Source organism: Hypomesus transpacificus, chromosome 18 (genome assembly GCF_021917145.1).
Source record: "Hypomesus transpacificus isolate Combined female chromosome 18, fHypTra1, whole genome shotgun sequence".
Lineage (NCBI taxonomy): Eukaryota > Metazoa > Chordata > Actinopteri > Osmeriformes > Osmeridae > Hypomesus > Hypomesus transpacificus.
Genome location: NC_061077.1, coordinates 5508872 through 5525216, shown reverse-complemented (window position 1 = coordinate 5525216; position 16345 = coordinate 5508872). Strand labels below are relative to the sequence as shown.

Below are 16345 nucleotides of genomic sequence, written 5' to 3'. Positions count from 1 at the left end.
ATATGCACATCAGATATAAGTTGCATGTTTTGTGTTTTATGAGTTTTGACAGTGAATCCTTATTGTTACTGTACTAAACTTAAAGTTGAGTATTATCTGTCATACAAACATCTCAAACCACTTAAATAGTGATCTTGCCAATGCCAGGTCAATTGTGTGTCTGAAGGTAATATGTTGAATGCACCTGTGGTTAACTAGTAGTCAGATTCTAATTTTTTTGTGAAATGTATATTTCTCCAATGTGGTTTGCATGTTTTTTTTTCACCATTGTTGCTGTAGTCCTGTTGTAATCTCTAATAAACATCAATATGTACAAGACAAGCCTATTTTGACATGGGATACATGTACATTGAAACAACAAGGCAACATAAGCACATCAGAATTTCTTTGTTTACATATTCAGAGATACTGTCCAATTTATCATCTGTCCACCGATAAAATCATACATTCATTCTTAGAGAACTTTTTATGCCTCTACTGTGCAGATAGTGTTCCTCCTTCCCACTCCAGAGGGTGAGTTTAAGGGGAGGGATTTAGCTGGGGCAGAGGAAGGAAGGTGCACTAAACTAAACTAACCATAAATGAGGTGTCACTTGGCTGCCTGACACACAGTATACCTGCTCAAGTCTGGAAGTCATTGATGGTTTGTAGGACGATAACGAACAATCAACAGACTTGGTGAAAAAGATAAACAAAGACAGGTTGGTGTTCTTTAGTTCTTTTCTGTGAATTTATGATCAGTAAAAGCTGTTCTGTGTTAAAAAAAAAATTAGAAACAGGTATCCTAGAATATGTTTTAAATGTATCTCCTATGGGATCATGTTCAACTGTCTGATCAATGTCTGATCTGGAGACAGTTAAAAAGAGGTATTTTGTAACATTATAGACATGTGGGATGAGGGAATTCTCAGAATTCTTGTGAAGAGGCATTTTTTATCTTTCCTTTATCTTTTGGCATCATTAACCTTTGAGCTTCTTGCTGAGCGCAATGAGTTATTGAGTACCTGTCTGCACAGGTACCTGTCTATACAGGTACTCAAATACACTTAACAAATACACAAAATACACTAAACACAATTTGAAAAATTTAATTAAGAGACAGTCTTTAATGGGTTATGATGACCCATTTTGCTTTGGAGTTAAATAAAAAATGTCCCCAGGCAGTTAACCATTTGGTCATTTAGCAGTTAATCATTAACTACTTCTAGAAATGAAGCGTGGTGGTGATACAGAGCAGAAAAGACTGTTTGTGTCTGTGTCTACCACACTGCTGTTTGTAATGCTGTTTAAGTGCTGCTCTGTTCCCTGGTTTCTCAGAGATGGTAGACAGTCAGTGGAATGTTTGGTCCATGAGTTCTGGGCTCAGCCCACTGGAACTGGCCGAGATGGATACAAGAGAAAACCCTTCTGGCATGATGTTCCTGTCTGCCATGGAGCACCAGCACTACGCCCCCCTGGAGCACAGTCACAGAGATACACAGCTTGCCAGGGACGGAGAGCACACACACTGCTACCCATCCCATCACATGTTCAACCAATACCACAGTAAGTCCTCAGTGACACAGTAACTGCTGCAGTTTACGAGCCACTGTTTACTCACCCAGTCATTAGTTTTTTTAATGTTGTTTCCCTCCATATTGTCTGCTCTCTCACCTAATCTCTTCATGTTTAGGCTCACTGAAAGTGGAGCATGAATTACCACCAGCACCTTCTCCACAGCAGCAGCCGCAGCAGCAGCAGCAGCAGCAGGACATGGGTCTGCATCCACACAGACCCCAGGCTCCCTTCCTGTCCCCAGGTGACACAGACTCACCAGGGGACATGGGCCAGGACATAGACTGCAGAGTGTGTGGGGACAAGGCCTCTGGCTTCCACTATGGTGTCTATGTCTGTGAGGGCTGCAAGGTTAGAATGCCAACTAATCCTGAAGTGGTAGTAAACCTGTATGGGCAGCCTTTGTTTTTTATACTTAGTCTTTGCTTTCTTTATTGTACAAAGGAAGATTAAACTTCAACAGTAGACACGATGAGGAAATACCTGCTAGACTAAGATCCCTTAAGTAGTAAAATTCATAAAATGAGTCAAATGAATGAAGTAAAATATGTGACAAATACAGAGATGCAAAATCATATCTGTCTGTCGGTCTGTCTTCTCTCAGGGATTCTTCCGTAGAACCACAAGGCTGAAACTACAGTATGAACGGTGTGTCCTGCGTTGTCGGATTCACATTAAGAGTCGTAATAAGTGCCAATACTGTCGCTTTCAGAAGTGTCTCCAGGTTGGCATGTCACACAATGGTAAGCAGCATTAGGTTAAAGACTAACAAAAAAAACATTGTGGCATACCAATCCAGTTATCTACTCAGTCAATGATTTCAAAGATCAGGGTTATGTAAAGTTACTTGTAGGTTTAAGGTTACTTACAAAACAAAGTATTGGCTGAAGGAAAAGTAAGCCACAATAATGTAGGCCCTCCCATTTGAATGTGTCACAGTCAAGGATATGCAGTATCATTTGTCTCTTTAGTTGTTAAGGTCAGTTGACCTCACAGTGATCATTGTACTATAAATCATTTCAATTGAAGGTATTGTTAAAACCACTGTCGTGGAAAATATTAAATTCTTGTTTGTAGTAAAAAATACCTGTGCTTTCAGATCAGCTATATTACGTAATGTCAGTCCACTAATGTCAGTCAAAAGAAATCAGTGTTGATATGTTTTTAAATGTTTCTGTTGTACAATCTTGGAAGGATGTTGGTTTCCTTTAACAAACACATCAAAATGCCAAAGATTATGCTTGTGTCAGAAGTCTTGTTCACAATTTTGCACCATTTGTTAAACAGACAATAATAACTCCAACCAATCAGGTCTTTGTCTGCCCTCCAGCCATCCGTTTTGGCCGTATGCCCCATGTGGAGAGGGAGAAGGTGCTGACAGAGTACCTGAAGCTGGAGCCCAGCAACCCTGAGTGTGCAGAGCTGAGAGCCCTGTCCAGGCACCTGGTGAGCTCCTATCACAAGCACTTCCCCCTGACCAAGAGGAAGGCCAGAGCCATCCTCTCTGGGAAAGCAAACAGCAATGCAGTAAGGAGACAATCCTGCCATATGATGACTTCTGAACGCCATTGTTTCATTCTTATAATGAAAGCATCTGTGTTAATATTTGTCTAATTTCACGCACAGATGGAAAAACACAACATGAAACATGTGTCCTGTTATTATGAAACAACTTAAGAGGAAATAACCACCTTCCTTTGTAGCCTTTTGTCATCCATGACATGGAGTCCATGGTGGCAGGCCAGTACTATATGAACTGCAGACAGCTGCTGGTGGATCACCAGAAGCCTGAGCAGCCACCTCATCTGACCCTGCCGGCCCAGCCCTGCTCCCAGGACGCCCAGGGAGAGCTGGAACTATCCTTTTTTCGTAGAGTGCAGTTCTGCGTGGCCGAGGCAGTGCACAAGCTCACTGAGTTTGCCAAGAGCATCCCAGGCTTCAGTCAGCTGGACATGAATGACCAGGTGACTCTGCTGAAGCACGGGGCCATGGAAGTCATGACTGTCATGCTGGTGCCACTCATGAACAAAGATGGCACACTGTTAGCTTATGGACAAATCTTCCTGACTCGTGAGTTCTTCAAAAGCCTGCGCAGTCCCTTTTGCCATATGATGGAGCCCAGGTTTGAGTTTGCGGTGAAGTTCAACATGCTGGAGCTGAATGATAGTGACATAGCACTTTTTCTTGCTGTCATCCTTCTCTGTGGAGGTTAATATCCAACTCAATTTCCCTCTTAGATCAAAATTAATCAGCTTTGGACAGATGCTGAACTAATCCCTAAACCCTGAATAAATTGAATTTCTTTGATTATACTGTATATGAGATCAATGACCAAATCATTTTCCTCCCCATTGCATGTCTTAACTTATCCCTCTTGATCATTCACATTTCTCACTCTGTCCTCTCTTGTCCCTCACTCCCACCCCCTTCTACGGTGTGAAGATCGGCCAGGCCTGGTGAACGTGAAGCCCATAGAGGACCTTCAGGACATGGTGCTGCAGGCTCTGGAACAGCAGCTGAAGACCCTCCACCCTCACTCCCCACAGCTCTTCGCCAAGCTCCTGCAGAAGATAGTCGATTTGCGGCCACTGGTGGCAAACCACGTCCGCCTCATTCACCTCCTAAAGGAGACGGAGCAGGACATGTGTCTGCACCCTCTGCTGAGAGAGATCATGACGGACCTGTACTAGCACTGGGGATTTACTGGAGACATGCCTTTGTTGAAATCCAAGAGGGGATGGGTGTGGGAGATGTTGTCTGCCTGGAACTGTATGATTGCATCATATTATATTATTGTCCGTACAAACAATTTCTTGTGCCATTTCTAAATGAACAATCACTGTTCTGACTGATGTTCAAAGCAGCTCACTGTTGCCATCTGGTGGAGGCTGATACAACTCAATGACTACCTGCCGTTTCACCATCCGGATGCTGTTTGTACCAAATACAAATGGTGCATGACATCATGTTAACACAGATTATACTATCTGAAAATCACTCTGCTCATTTGGTTATGACACCTCTAATTGGCTTTGGTTGGAATTTCATTGTCACTGTGGTGTCGGGCAGAATTGGTTTTATGAGAAACCAAGTGTATAGCTGGCTAATCCCTCTGCTGTGGTCTAGATTTGCTGTGATTGTGTGTGAAGCTACAGATGTCATCAGGGAGGAAATTGGCTCCAGGGATCTGTCAGCCTTCTGGCTACCACTGTCCCCTAGTATCCACAAGCACCTGTCACCATGCCCATGCCTGTCCCCTTGGTAACGTGTTTTCAGTATGTCACGTGCCAACATCTCCATGTCTTGGAGCATGTGCTTTTTGTATATTTGGTAACTAATGTTACCAAAATGTTGATGGTGGCTCTCTTCTCAAGTGTCTTGAAAAGCAGAAATAAACCACAAACAGATAAACACATAAGAGTTGATTTGCTATGTGTTTCATAACTTCTGATGACAGTGTGCTATTTTTCCTCTCACTGTGGTTTTTGAAACACACAATTTACATTTAGTCATTTAGCAGACCCTCTTATCCAGAGCAATTGGATGAGATGAGGGAAAAATACCATTACAAATGCTAACATGTCACATGCTGAGCCCAGGTCAAATGACCAAGAACCAAAACAGTACAGCCATTCTGACTTCTAATGAAACAGAAACTGTCTCAGGTTTCATGTGACACACATTAAGAATGACACAAGCATTTTGTGATGAAATAAGGTGACTAGTGCGTGTAGTGCCTAATGCTGGGATGTCCAAATAACACTTCACTGCTAACAGTACATTTTACTGACGGAAAGCAGAGTGACACACTGTAGTGTGACAGTTATGCATCTGAGTTTAACTTAACTTTATTAAAACAATAGGGAACAAATGACATTCAAGTTTTCAATAAAATGTTTAACCTCCAGAAAAAAAGATGTGGCAGACATATTAGATTTCAAATCATTCTTAAATATTAAAGACAACTGCCCAATATCCAGCTCCCGATGGCCCGCTCATAACACACACTGATCAAACTGTATGTTCATTAGCTACTGATCTGACTACAAGCCATGAACCAATTGAATGGACTGAAGAAACAGCCATCGCTTTTGTTAAGATGTGCAAATTAAAACATTTTCCCTCAATCATTCATGCTTGCCTTCTGCTGACTATATGTACTACATTTCCAGACTGGAGAAAATGGGAAAACAAGCAATGACATTAATATGAGGAAGATGATAATAATTTTAAATCTCTATACGGTTCTGATTATGACGATGTAAAATCAAATACTCCTGTGCAAGAAATGGACTGCATCGTTTGTTTATAATCCTGGGAGGTGTAGTTGTGCAGGGCATGGGTTGTAGGCTTGTTCCTTCAAGCAGGTACGATAAGCTACGTCTTCTTCATAAGAACCGAGGGCAGTCAAACAGAAAGTAGGGTGTGCTTTCCAACTGAAGAGTCACTTCTCTCTTGAGAGTTTCCTTCACATGACCCTGCTTCTCTGTCTCTAGGTAGCTTTGCTTGCTCAATATTTACATTTTGGACAAACCACATTATTGCCATTCTGCCCATTGCACGCATAATAGCAATGGAGAGTTCTAGGGCTCTGTAGTACATCATCACGTGAATTCATCTCTACACTGTTCCACGGGTTGGTTTGCATGACTATGTTTTACATCAATCTTCCACTGGTGTAGATCAGTCAGTGATCAGAAACATACACTGCCTATTTCCACAAAGTCAAAACACCCCATTCCTCTCTCCTTACATAGTGGCTACATGGATGCCTGGGGGCAGGAGAGACAGGACACTGTGCTTTCTGTGGTAGACTAAAGGCAGTCTTATCAGAGGCAGGAGGCAAAAGAGGCAGGCGGCAGTGCTTGCTGTGCTAAAAGACAGGCAGCCTGATGGTGGCCAGAGGCAGGAGGCAGTGCTAGCTGAGCTAGAAGACAGGCAGTCGGCTGGAGGTCAGAGTGCAGGCGTTGATGTCCTCCGTATGAGAGGCTCTGTGCAGTGAGGGCTCAGACGCACTTCGGTTGATTTTAGGAAGCGAGTGCTGCAGCAGCTCAATGGATGACAGGATCTGGTCAAAACAGAGACAAATGAGAGATTGAGAAGATGTAGTCATTAGTGGGTTTCTAACCCCTGCACGTTTGTAAATCAAGTCTTGATATTGGTGTGTGTGTGTGTCATGTCTGAGCAGAGGGCTACCTGGGGGAAAAGTGGCCTCTCATCCTTGATCTTCTTAATGCAGTCAGCCACCAGTCTCTTCATGGCCTTAGGGCAGCTCTTGTAGAGCTTACTGAGGTCTGGAGACAGGTAGCCACGGCCCACCATAAAGATGATCTGTGACAGGAGACAGAAAGAGACGGAGACGTGAGGGATTCAAACACAAAGGACCTAAGGCCAGACCCCCCATCACCACCACCCGGCCAGTGGCCCAAAGCCCCCATGACCACCACCCTGCCAGTGGCCCAGAGCCTCCGTCACCACCACCCGGCCAGTGGCCCAGAGCCTCCGTCACCACCACCCGGCCAGTGGCCCAGAGCCTCCGTCACCACCACCCGGCCAGTGGCCCAGAGCCTCCGTGACCACCACCCGGCCAGCACCTGCTGGGATGAATCATGCCATGGTCTACCTGGTCTCTGTTAGCTATCTGGGAGTAGGGCAGCTCTCCCGTCATCAGCTCGTACAGCACAACACCATAGGAGTAGACGTCAGACTGGAAGCTGTATGGGTTGTTGTCCTGCATCCTTATCACTTCAGGAGCCTGGCCAGGCAAATAGAAATGAGACAAAAGCTGTGTGATTTCCAGGAGAGTTTATGGAAGTCCATGACAAGGACTTAATATGGCGCTTTGTTTCGACGTTGTGCTTCACTCTGAGGGTTTCTTAGGACCAGGAGCTCTGACTGACCATCCACAGGATGGATCCGGAGGGCTGCTCCACCTGATGAGAGCCGCTCCACCTGGCTTTGACCGTGGCCAGACCAAAGTCTCCGATCTTCACCGTCAGGCCTTCATGTAAGAAGATATATGCATTGCTGTCAAGGAAGCAGAGTGGGACTACAGGTTGTACACATGCTTCTTAAGCCTAATTCATTTTCAATTGACAAGTTTGCGCATAGGGTGGCTTAGATGTCGACAAACACATTCTGAAGGAGTCTGACAGTAAAGGATACTGTTTGACTTCATGTCACGGTGGATGATGTTCTTGGCATGCAAATAGCTGAAAAAGAAACAAATTCTCAATGAGTTGAATGTCACAATGTGCATAAATCGCAGTGGGTGCTGCCATCCCTGTTCAAGTTTGAATGTGAAATAGTATGGACTCACTCCATGCCCTGAGCTGTCTGCCTGGCAATATCAATGAGCTGGAACATCTGGAGGTTGGTCTCCTGAACGTGCAGGTGCTTGTAGAGGCTGCTCCCATCACACCACTGGGTCACAATGGCCAGGTTGTCTTTCGTCATGTAGCCCATGAACAACAGGATGTTGACATGTCGTGTCTTCCTGCAACCAGACACAGAGAGGAAAAGGAAGTCCAAGAAACAAAGATGAGATAGTGACTTAACAAAAAATATTGGTCAAGAATTCATTAGCGGCAAACAAATCCAGTAAAGGAGTGGCCATCTTCCCTTGCAGGCAGCGACTGCAGCCCTCCCCAGGTCTTACCTCAGGACAGCCACCTCGTTCCTGAAGGCCTGGAACTGCTCTGGTGTGGGGTCAACCACTTTCAGGATCTTCACTGCCACATCCCCTGTAACCACCCAATACACAGGTCATAGAAGAATACCATTACATCACAACAGACAACTATACTCTGAGGCAGCAATGCCATGCAGGTATGATAGTGCTGAAGCTAACTCAAGATGACTGGCTCCAAGTGTAAACTAAACAGTAGGGTCATGCTCACCATGCCATTTCCCTTTGTATACGGTTCCAAAAGAGCCTGAGCCAATGCGAGAGTGCAGAACTACCTCAGAGGCTTCAATCTCCCAATAGTAGCTGGAGTCTCGCTTGTCCCTTGGTCTCTGAGGAACCACAGAAACCATAATACACAACTAATGACAAACAACAGAGAGAACCTACTTTATGTTTGACATCAGCCTGTTTTAATAGGGTTAATATTACACCGTATGGACATCACAATTTGTTTCCTGACTACACTTCTTAAAGTTTGAAGTTGTATGACTCACAATTTTGTTCTTCTCCTGAGAGTTGAAGGATGGAGCCCTCTCTCGCTGGGTGGGCGCAGGGGCTTTGGGCTGGGATTGGGACCACTCTGTGGGACTCTGGCTAGGGGAGCTCCCTGCTGCAGTGTGAAAATGGAGGTATGTCAGACAGGCTTGTACCAGAGTAGGAGGTGCAGCTGGAAAATGTTGCTGTGGTCGTATTGAACTCATGTATAAGCTGCAACTGTGAAGAACATACCCGAGTCAGGCCCACGCATTGCATCCTGGATGAATACAAAACACAAAGATGAGTCAGATTGGTCAGACTGCACTATTTGTCATTGCATAGTTGGATAGGTCTGTTGGGAAGGAGAAACCTGAATACTAGTCTCTTCCAATGTATACCATGTTGGTGTGAACACGGCACTCAGTCACTGGGCTTCCTAACCTGGTCTGGGCTCTCTGACGGCACGTCTAAAGAGTTGGAGAAGCGGACAATACCTACTCTCCTCTTCAGCCAAAACCTCCGGCACCAGAAGCTAGGGGAGGCATTCAGGCAGGCTAGCTACTCTCCGCCAGGAAAAGAGAGCACACAGGAGGGAAGGGCAAGGAAGACAGGAGAAGAGAAAGAGGGAAAAAGAGTGAAGGAAAGGGAGGAAAGACTGAGACATACCCGGGTGTTTGTGTAAAGAGCTTCAGGTGGAAATATTCCACATGGAGTGCCAATTCTAACCCTGCAGTTAGATTCACACACAGGTACCGAGGTATACAAAAAGCAAACTAGCAGGGGAAAATCAGGATAAGACAGAAAGATGTGAAGTTTGCTACACGGTCGAAAAGAAATGGCACACAGAGATCACACATTAACAGGGGAGTCATGCAAATCAAGCAGAACCCATTCCAGGTGGATTACTTAATGGAGAGTGGGCAGAGCAGATCACAGATCAGAGCCAGTGGAGCATGGTTGGGATGCCTGGCATGGAAGAGAGCCAGATGACTCTCAGAGAAGGGTTATTTAAAGACAGGCTGCCTGTCCTCCAGGAGAGCCTTGGGGGCCCTCCTGGTGTGTTGTTACCTCGATCATGCTGCTGTCGATGGGCAGGGTGGTGCTGACCATGTGGACGTTGGGCGTGGAGGTGGAGCGCTGCCTCTGGGACAGAGCGCCCCCTGTAGGGGGATAGGCCATGGTGTAGTTGATGGCGTGAGGGGTGGAGTAGCGGTGCAAGGAACTGGATGGGGTGGGATGAATATCAGGAGGAGAATGAGAAGCAACACCCAGCAGCACTGCAACTCCAATTTCATCAAACCATTCTCACAGGGGTGGGGTGGGTGCCAGGTTATCTGCCTTTTTGTCTTATTTTGTTCCCAGCCTCAGAAACAGAAAGCCTTCGTTTTGGTTAGTTTCAGACTGTTATACACATTTGAAGATAGCCATCTTGATCATTGGTTATCTCAAGAGGATGTAAGTAACAACAACATGACTTCTGTCTATTCTGGTCATTATAAATGTGCCTGTGCATTTCATGAAACAAAGTGCAACACACTTAGAAACCAGCATAGTTATGTTACTACAGAATATACCAGTGCTTATGTTTCAAAACACTACCCCTCCTTTTACTTCTGGCTCGTGGTTGGGTAGCTATATTTCACTTTCAGTCTCCGCCTAGCACTAAAATGATTCTACAGCACAAAGTTTAGTTAGTATAGAAACTCAACCCAGTCACAATAATTCAGGTCATTTAACATCATAACTTCCTATTACAGTCAGAATGAGAGGCGATGGTGATCCTGATGTCTGCAGATGTGGGTCAGTGGAGCTGACTGAGACGTCAGGTTCTGTGCTGTGTGGAACAGTTGAAAACAGTTCTCCATGTAGGAGTGACATACATCAACAGAGCTCACATTACACCACACTCAGAACTGTTTAGTGCACTTCATAAGTACAAATCCCTCCTTTGGCAGTACAGGACTAAGTTTCCAAAGAGCATTTGAGATTTCTCTGAACGGAACAATTTGATCCTGTGTGTGAGAGCTAATTTGGCAATTAGCAGTGTTTTTTAACTGTTCTAAGTGCTGCTGAAACAACAGGCTCTTTTCACGCCTCTCCTTACATCAGCTCCCTTGACTGGAAAGCCCCTATGAAGCTAAAGACTTATTCAAAAACAGAATTTTTTCTATTTAAGGAACTTAAGGTGCTTTTCCGAGTACAGATGCAACAGTTGAGCTTCAGGCAAGAATGACAATCAGTGATATTGGTTATTATGACATGTAAGTCAAGTATCACTTCCTAACTAACTCCACTCAACCTAATTTTGTCTCAATCTATCCTATAATCTCCATAACCCTGTAACCCAAAGGTGGTGGGACATATCTGCGTGATTGTGACACAGCTGGCTGCAGATTAGAAGTCGCTTGTTCAGAGTAGCATCCCATAATGTCCAGTGGTAGCTGTACGTGGCTGAAGATGGTCATGGGCTGAGGTTTAGGCTGATAACAGGGGGTGGAACCTTACCTGCTGGGGGGGCGGGACAGGGACTCTCTCATTCTCCTGGATGTCAAGGGAGGAAGGGAGGGACCACCACTTTCACCCGGTGTTGGGAATAACCTACAAAGGGAGTAACCATGCGAATCAATGCTCTGTTCTGAAGGCAAGTAGGCAGAATGATATGTGTGAGTGAAAGGAGGCAGTCAAACAGCAGTCTCAATCATGCGAGCCTGTTGTCACCATCAAAGTATGTCTATACATTTTACATGATCTACTTAACTGTATTGCTACGTAAGGACAAACACATTATTCAGTTACACTCTAACAAAATGTGACTGCAATGTTGTGACTGCAATGTTGTGACTGCAATGTTGTGACTGCAATTGTCACAGACTTTTTTCATAAAGACCACATCATTGTTCAAGAAAGAAAATAGGGATTAGTAGATCTTCTCTGAATGCAGTATAAGAGCCTTACAAGAGTTGTCTGATGTTGCTCCAGTCCACGCACATTGTGGGCACTTTGGTGCTGCAATGCTCATGGAATTTGTAGCCGCATGTTTGGCAGCGGAAACCGTTCAGCAGGAACTTCTGGCAAATATCGCAGAAGGCCAACTTCAGAAATGTTTTCCGAACCTGAGAAATTATTAGGAATGTATTTGATTTTCCAGGCAGAAATACTTGCATTTGACTGGGTACATTCTTTACAGTGACTTCAGATACATACAAAATTGTGCGTTGTCAGTGGTACGTGATCTAAAACCTCCACCAGCAGTTCTTCCCCAATGAGTGAGGTAGAATCAGTGTTCCAATCCATTCGCAACTTTTTACTGCAATAGAAGACAGAAACAGGCGTCCAATTGGAGCACATTAAGTGGTTTTGTTCATAGATCTACTGGACAGTTACATCCCCGAGTCAAATCAAATCAAATTTATTTGTATAGCCCTTTTTACACGCAAGCATGTCACAGAGGGCTTTACATACGCCCATAGAATTGCCCCTCAACCAACCTAAACCCTCAAGGAAGACAAGGAAAAACTCCCAGAAAAACTCCCAATGGGAGAAAAAATGGAAGAAACCTTGGGAGGAGCAATTCAGAGAGGGATCCCCTCCTCCAGAGACGGTTGGTAGGAGAGAGGAGCAAAACACAAGCTAAACATAGTCATACAGTGTCAATGGGTTTTGAAACACCAAAACCCATTGTTCGCCTTTATAGACGTTTCGCCTTTATAGACAAGTCTACACAAGCACAAGGCCAGGTCTCACCTCCTTTGTCCATGGTGCAGTCTGAAGACAGCACAGCACTCTGGCTGCAGCCCCCGAACCTTAAGGGCTTTGATCAAGCAGCTGTGCAGGGTCATACCTGCTCGCACGTTGACCTGGAAGGGGAGGGGGCAGCAGAACACAGCTATGTCAGAACTCCTAAGCTGTTTCAGGATGCCCAGTAGGCTCTGTATCAGCCTTGTTGCTTCGGCTGGCCTATCCTGCCTGGTTAGCTCACCACAGTGCGCTGCTGGTTGGGGAGGTAGACTCGGATGGTGCTGCTCGCCTTGGAGTCGGGCGCCTTGCTATCATCTGAGGAGCGCCGCTGGTACGGGAATCCCTGGACCATGGTGGGCGAGAGGCAGGGCCCTTCAAACACGGAGTCCTTAAGGCCAAAGCCGTTGTTCAGGCTCTTCCACGCTCCCTGGAGGTGCTCCATTAGCAAAGGCAGGTGCTCTCACTGGTCTGTAACAAAGAGGACAGAGATAGAGACAGGCGACAGTGAACACATTTCTCTGTTGCAAAGACTGCCAATATTTTCCCACGAGCCAACCACCTGAGCATTACCGCGGCGTTGCAACTCAGAACTGCAGAATCTGCAAAATCCTAGTGTCTAGTTAGTCAAGTCCAAGTGTCTCATGTAGCCTATAATGTCAGAGCTGAACTCCAGTTAAAGCCCACACTATACAGAGTATACATACAAAGCTTTCTGAAGCAAAAAGAAACATCTGCAGATTTCACCCGCCTACTTGGTGTATGGAGGGAGGAGCCATAATACTGTGAGGAGTGTGGACATTAACTAATCCAGTCAGACCAGGAGAATCTCATGCCTCACCCGAGGTCAACCATGCTTTTATTGGATGCACTTCAACTGGCCTGCTAGTCTGAGGGACAAGCCACAAAACACAAACGTGTGTTCACTTTGATACGGATATAAACTGGTCATAAAGAATCTGCTTTCCCAAAGGTCATCATCCTTGATCAAATTGAAGGCATTATGCATTGTATTCTGCTAATCACTGGGAACCTTATAAACAATACAGTTTATAACAGTTAAGTTTGCCAGCCCTAACCACAAATAGGCTGAGCCTGTGCTCCCAGCTATGTTTTCAATACAAATACAGTACACTCCCTCTCTCTTTTTCTCTCTCTGACACAGTAGAAGTGTTTTACACAATGACCATGCATAGATGATTTACTGATGTTCGTGGTTAACTTTAAACCCACAAAGTCCATATGTCCCAACAGAGACAAGGTATAGAACAGCCCAGTAATGATGCACTAACTAGGCCTATATAGGTATATACCATAGACCCAGAGTAGTAGACGACAGCATGACTTTGTGGTGTTTATTATATGTTTGGTTAGACTACAACCTGCATGAACATCAATGTGAAACACTAGTGTGGTCAGTAAAAACTGATTCATCTGGTCAACAATGGAAAGCTTTTCATGTAGACTATTGACTGGCCTGAACATATGTACATTATTGTGTCCGTATAGTAGCGATTGTCAGCACCATCATCACCACAATATCGAATCATCCAGTGACTCGCACATCAAAACGTATTGAGTGAAACAGTTGCGTATTGCCTAATCAGCTTTACGGACAGGAAAATAGTCTGGTTTGTCAAATATAGCCTATACTTCAAACTTGTTGCATTGGTTGCAAAGAGATAAAACAACGAGTATCAATTTCTAATTCCAACAGTACAAATCACAACTTAACCTCTATTTTTAACGATAAAACAGTTTCATAAGAACATGCAACGTTATGTAGAATCTACAATTGCTTGTTTGGGCCCTTTACTAACGATCAAAACGCAACATCAGCTTCCAACCTTTTAATTATGATTTTAAAAAACTAACTCTTGCATTGCAATTAGATAGCGGCCCTAGAGATATGATATAATTGACCAACGGTCATTAAATAAAAAGCACTATTAGAGCCTACTTACCAAAGAAAGTTAGAAAACCTCAGCTCCGCCATAACTTGAGGAAAAGTGAAGCCGATGACATCATCATATTTGCAACACATTCAGAAGAAAAAAACGATATGATCAAAGCAAAATGTGTGAAGCTATGGAACGGTATTTAGATCCACGTATCGCACCATTCCAGTGCAAAAACGATAATATGGAGTGAAACTCAAATGAGTATAATTAACATTCCCTTTCAGTGTCTTTCATTTGATCCGAACGGAAAAAGTAATACTGGCATAGCGATGGACGTTCCAAAAGTCCCAGAGTATGTGAAGGACACACGCAGATTACGTTATTGTGGTCAAGAATTAAAAGTGCAAAAATTCTGGTCGCATTCCAATCAATATTTACGATATGCACAGAGAAGGTGAAAGGGCTTGAATTCTTGCCGTGCGCCTGTCTGACGCCAGTGATTGAAACAGGACCTCGCAGTCACAACGAGAGTTGCAACTATACACACAGCCCATTAGAACACAAGTTGAGCCCACTGAGCCCACCCACTCCACTAAGCATGATATTTTCTGTTGGAAAAATCTGAACAAAAAGAAGACAAACCCCCGCGACAAACAGGACAGTGCTATTTATCAGACTACATGGCCCATATAGCAAAATGATATGTTACATTTAGTCAACGCTTTGATGGTATATTTTATGCACTAATACAGTAGACGAACTTAACTTACCAAAGTTAGGTTATATCTTTTATAAATTAAATATAGATATGATGGTTTTGGTATAGATAAAAAAAAATGAACTAAAGTTCCATTGTGAAATGTTCAATAGCAGAATCAGCATCAAAATAATCACACGTGCACCATCCTCTGGTGAAGAACAAGAGTGCAGCAACTGTGGATTTTGTTGTACAAACTTCATTGTAAGATAAAGCTTTTTAGAACATTGCCACTGAGAAAACCCCATTATGTTGGACGCAATATCAGTATATGATATATGTGTCTGCCACTGAATCTTCCAAAACATTTTCATATGACAAATGATTCCCCATTGGACAGGATATAGAAAATACATTCCAAATAAATGATGACCCAAAGAAACAATATTACCCATATTAAACCTGTCACTCACCATGTGTTTACCATCTTTAGTATTCCAGGCTGAGGACAACTGAAATTCCCACAAATGGTGATGATCTCAAGGATTTTATCAACGAGACAGACTTGAGTAGAAGGAACACAGTTACCTTGCACTTCTCAGCTACATCACATTCCCCTCCTCTGTATGGTGAAAGCCTGTGATGATTATGCAAAGCTAAATGCATTCTTACCCAGACGCTATGATGATCATACTGTGTCCTGTCAAACCTTCACATTTTTCACCATCCATGTTACATCCCTATTTCAATTTTTATACTAGTCATGGCTTGTAATAATCCTAATGCCAGGAAACAGTAGACCAAACACTGTACATGTACAGTATAGAGAGGAAGAGGGCAGGGCTGTTCTTTAGCTGTTTACTCTTAAGGTACTCCATGAACCATCACTTGCAATATTTATAAATATGATCATCGTGTAATGCATTATTATTTATAAACTGGTCTGCATCCCACCAAGATTATGAGAACCGATGTATAATAAGTATAGTAGAGGGTGTCAGAGGCCATTATAATTCTCAGAAATTGTGAACACATGTTCCTTGATTTTCAACAATGAAAGTCACCTTAAGAAAATGATGATTGCATCTTTCCCACTTATTGATCTGAACATGAGCACTCAGCAGATGCTTAAAACCTCCATGCTTCGATATTCCTCTGATCTGGTGCCCAAAACGTGATGCAATCTATTTTATCAAGATGGGTCTGTATATATTTAGAACTAAACTTGTGTTTTTTGGAACTGAAGCTATAGACAATCAGCTCAACAATCTTACAGAAACACTGTTGTTGCAT

General features: G+C 43.8%; 2 protein-coding genes across 2 annotated transcripts; one reads left to right on the top strand and one right to left on the bottom strand.

Moving 5' to 3' along the window:
* The first annotated feature begins 598 nt into the window (after nucleotides 1-598).
* Nucleotides 599-4738, top strand: LOC124481272 (peroxisome proliferator-activated receptor gamma-like). The gene is made up of 7 exons (XM_047041200.1): nucleotides 599-701; nucleotides 1318-1545; nucleotides 1673-1905; nucleotides 2159-2297; nucleotides 2885-3081; nucleotides 3258-3762; nucleotides 3997-4738. Exons 2-7 carry the CDS (start codon nucleotides 1320-1322, stop codon nucleotides 4242-4244), a joined length of 1548 nt encoding a protein of 515 aa, XP_046897156.1. The 5' UTR covers nucleotides 599-701; nucleotides 1318-1319; the 3' UTR covers nucleotides 4245-4738.
* A 648-nt stretch (nucleotides 4739-5386) lies between these two features.
* Nucleotides 5387-14909, bottom strand: raf1a (Raf-1 proto-oncogene, serine/threonine kinase a). Its single transcript, XM_047041222.1, has 18 exons — nucleotides 14419-14909; nucleotides 12699-12925; nucleotides 12464-12576; nucleotides 11924-12026; nucleotides 11675-11832; nucleotides 11225-11317; nucleotides 9788-9941; nucleotides 9161-9277; nucleotides 8972-8996; nucleotides 8737-8852; nucleotides 8454-8571; nucleotides 8213-8297; nucleotides 7874-8050; nucleotides 7720-7766; nucleotides 7455-7573; nucleotides 7178-7309; nucleotides 6751-6885; nucleotides 5387-6622 (listed from the first exon to the last, which is right to left on the bottom strand). Exons 2-18 carry the CDS (start codon nucleotides 12897-12899, stop codon nucleotides 6482-6484), a joined length of 2034 nt encoding a protein of 677 aa, XP_046897178.1. The 5' UTR covers nucleotides 12900-12925; nucleotides 14419-14909; the 3' UTR covers nucleotides 5387-6481.
* Between the last annotated feature and the right edge of the window lie 1436 nt (nucleotides 14910-16345).